This window comes from Anastrepha ludens, chromosome X, assembly GCF_028408465.1.
Source record: "Anastrepha ludens isolate Willacy chromosome X, idAnaLude1.1, whole genome shotgun sequence".
Lineage (NCBI taxonomy): Eukaryota > Metazoa > Arthropoda > Insecta > Diptera > Tephritidae > Anastrepha > Anastrepha ludens.
Genome location: NC_071503.1, coordinates 16,024,138 through 16,027,581, shown reverse-complemented (window position 1 = coordinate 16,027,581; position 3,444 = coordinate 16,024,138). Strand labels below are relative to the sequence as shown.

Sequence of the window (3,444 nt, the reverse complement as noted above, 5' to 3'; positions counted from 1 at the left end):
GCTTCAAGTACAACAAGTCTCATTTGCTGTATTATAAAACTGAAATATAAAATAAGCCTTTATAACGAATTTATATTACATTTATTCCACCACATTTCAGATATGTCATGACTTTCGTTATAAATGGAGTGTGATTCAGGAGCGCGTAGTATTCCAGGAGTTTACTGTCATAATTTGTAATTAATTGGTTTTGTATCCATGTATTTACATAAATATGTTATTATGTTATTATTATTCATACATCCTTGCTTAAATGGTTATTCCAATTTACATATATCCCGTAAATTGGAATAACCAATGTACAAGGATATATAACCGAAATAAAAGCACTTGACAGTATATACGTTGATAATCTAATCTCCATTTGTGGAACAACATCAAGACGCACACGACAAATAGGAGGAGGAGCTCGGCCAAACACCTAACAGAAGTGTACGCGCCAATTATTTATTTTTTTTTTATTTTTAATCTAATCTTAGCGCCAGTTGTCTGCACATATTTTATAGGTAGGCTTCTCTAGGTCACTTAAAGCTTATGTAGATGACACAAACAACGAAAAGGCACATTTTAACTTCTACACATTAACATATTTACCCCTTAGCAGCGGGAGCGAGGCGATTAGCGATATCCTTGCAGTTGGCGATATCCCAGATAGCATCAACATGGGATGGTCGTAGTCACATCACAGTTTTTCTGTGCTTCAGCAAACTGCTCTTTGGCAGCATTCAAATTATGCACATATGTTGATAATGCTTCTGATGGTGCAATTCCACGGCAGATGATTGGTTCCAAAGCGGCATTATCGCTTCGGCAAATCCTGCTTACAACGCACTGCCGCTTTGGGACGTTTGCCAATGCGAACATGTTGAACCTGTTGATTGCCCAAGAACGCAACCTATAATTCACAGATTTAGTTATGAAATTCATTAATCGCAAAATTGTACTAATTATATATAATTATATATTTGACAATTCCACCTTTTTATTTTCGCGTGCAATTTGCCCACTTGTTGCTGGTAGAATATGGCCCTTATTATGAGCAACATTCGATATTCGACTGTAGTCAAGGCGAATTTATTATAGGTGACAGCAACCACATATAAGTAAAACCCTACATGTATTTGTTGTTGCCTTTGGTCCAAGCATCAAGTCAAAATCAGCTGTTCATTTGCAGTGTGATTTGCTTGTAAAACGTACGCTGGAAATAGTCACAAAATAAAAAGTCGCCTTTCCCAGAGTTCATTGAAGATGTCGTATGTAGCTTATGTGCAAGGTATATTTATTATGTGTGAATTGTAAGTTCTTGTGGATATGAAAGAAATCATTTGAATTTGCGGTATTTTAATTATTAATACCTACATATTTCAGAATTTGCCAAGGGCATGCATAAGGTGAAATTGAATGTTGAGAGTGAAGTTTGGACGTGGAAAAATTTTAAAATAGAGAAACATAACGCAAAAAAAGTTCAAAACAATGACAAAATTAAAGTCTCACTGCGTACAGAAAGTAATGTATGTAATATTGAGCTCAATTGTATTTGTATCACATTTTTAATTTGCAATTTTTACATGTGTAATTCTATATCCTCATAGGATATTGATGGCTATCAGAAATCCACCTTGGCTGCTAATGACTATGATGACTTCATACTAAATACTGTTGAGATGCGCATACCATATTGCATAAAAATGTTTGCTTCATGTTTTTTGTGGAAAATCGATCGCTATGATTGACATCTAAAATTGAACACTGTGAATTCATTTTATATAATTCAACTTTATTGATTTTATAGCCTGTATTTAGAACATAAGTTCATGATCATTGAAAAATTGGTTAAAAATAAAGTATTTAATTTAATTAAATTTATATAATTTTATTTCATCTATTTGGATATTTTATTTGCTGTGCGCTGTGTGGTATCGTCCTCTAAATTTGTGAGCTCCTATGATAATATATAAAAAACAAATTATTATTTATGCCTATTCTTCGAAATATTATTATGCATACCTGCTTATACTCGATATCTGAAACTGAGAATTCGCTTCTAGCTTCCAACAGTGCATGTGGTAATTCGGCAGCTTCAATTAAGGGATTATGTTTGACGAACACATACAATAGCTCTGGACAATTCGCCAACTGTAGGTATGCATGTTTTTAATAAATTACGCAAACGTTTTTATAGCAAATTTCATACCTTGTAGTCATTATATAGCCATTGTGGTATAAAAGCTTGTTTGTTATATATGTATTTACGTACGCTGGTAGAATTTTCTAACTCATAATCATAAATGAGTTTTTGCAACAGTGACCGGACCATATTGGTTGCTTTATTGCGATGAGGCAAATCTAAATTATAGAAAAAATCATATCGGAAAGAAAATGTTTGTATAGAAACTGCTTTTTCTTACCAGCCAATTCATTTTCTTGTGACCACGCTCACGCTTCATTGGCTTTCCTTGGTAATGTGGCGTACCCATATGGAAAAAGGTGATAGTCCGAAGATAGTAAGCAGCTTCAATGCAGCATTATATAAACCACCACCAGATAAAATTATTGCCAATTCTTTGTACGTCTTTTCGATAATCAGCAAAAGATGCTTTGTATGATGTTTTAATTTTCAAATACTGTAGTTATTCGACGGACAGTTTTCGTGTTATCACCTGCTAATACTTCACTGGGCAGATGCTTTATTTGAGCCTAAAATTGAATTTGATTAGAAAACATGTTTAAAAACATTACTTTAATAGGGTCTGCTTACTATTCAAAGATTAATTTTTATGAACTTTTTGTAGCCCATTATCCTCTGTTTCGCTTTCTTAATTTTCAACCGCTTGTTGAGATTGCGTATGCGGAAGAAAATCCTACATTTGAAAAAAAGCCGTTTCACATCTTCTGGAAGTTCAACCTCCACGTACAAATGTAAACATACGAATGTAAACATACCAATACATACAAACAAAGCATATCATTTTGACGTAAGCCATATCTACGGCGAAAAATTCAGCTGGGTGAATGCTGTCACCTATAATAAATCCACCTTGACTGTAGTCGAAAGTGCTGATCGAACGAATTTTCATTTGGTATTATGGTGCTCATTCGTTGAAGAATAGGACTATTGTGAATTTCGGTTGCTCGACGCATTTACAATAAATAATTTTTTCTCAGCTGATACAGCAAATCAAAATAAAAGAAAAACCGATTGTGTTGAAATTCTTTGCTAACAACATTTTTAAAAGTTAAAAAAAGTGTTTTTTGTGAAAATGAGTACAACGGACTTTTGGTTCGACGATTCATCGGACGATGAAAGATTAGTCGAACTAGCTAGAAGTAGAAAACAGTTGAGGGGCGCATCCAGCCCCCTAGAAATGGCTTCCACAGAGTAAGTTTAGAATTTTCAAAATGTGTTGACATACTTAATATTACGGAAATTGCCTTACAGATTTT

General features: G+C 33.9%; 1 protein-coding gene and 1 long non-coding RNA gene across 2 annotated transcripts; one reads left to right on the top strand and one right to left on the bottom strand.

Annotated features, from left to right (window-relative positions):
- The first annotated feature begins 1,073 nt into the window (after positions 1-1,073).
- On the top strand, positions 1,074-1,737 carry LOC128869195 (eukaryotic translation initiation factor 3 subunit J-like). Its single transcript, XM_054111715.1, has 3 exons — positions 1,074-1,295; positions 1,369-1,511; positions 1,593-1,737. The coding sequence occupies exons 2-3, from the start codon at positions 1,383-1,385 to the stop codon at positions 1,731-1,733; spliced, it is 270 nt and encodes an 89-aa protein (XP_053967690.1). The 5' UTR covers positions 1,074-1,295; positions 1,369-1,382; the 3' UTR covers positions 1,734-1,737.
- A 147-nt stretch (positions 1,738-1,884) lies between these two features.
- On the bottom strand, positions 1,885-2,230 carry LOC128869469 (uncharacterized). The gene is made up of 3 exons (XR_008455305.1): positions 2,195-2,230; positions 2,008-2,136; positions 1,885-1,942 (listed from the first exon to the last, which is right to left on the bottom strand). It is a non-coding gene; the product is annotated as an uncharacterized LOC128869469 (long non-coding RNA).
- Positions 2,231-3,444: the final 1,214 nt, after the last annotated feature.

Bases quoted from the DNA above. Each gene is read 5' to 3' on its own strand.
- LOC128869195 (XM_054111715.1), top strand. From the start codon at position 1,383: ATGCATAAGGTGAAATTGAATGTTGAGAGTGAAGTTTGGACGTGGAAA. The intron at 1,512-1,592 runs GTATGTAATATT...ATATCCTCATAG, and splicing joins CACTGCGTACAGAAAGTAAT to GATATTGATGGCTATCAGAA.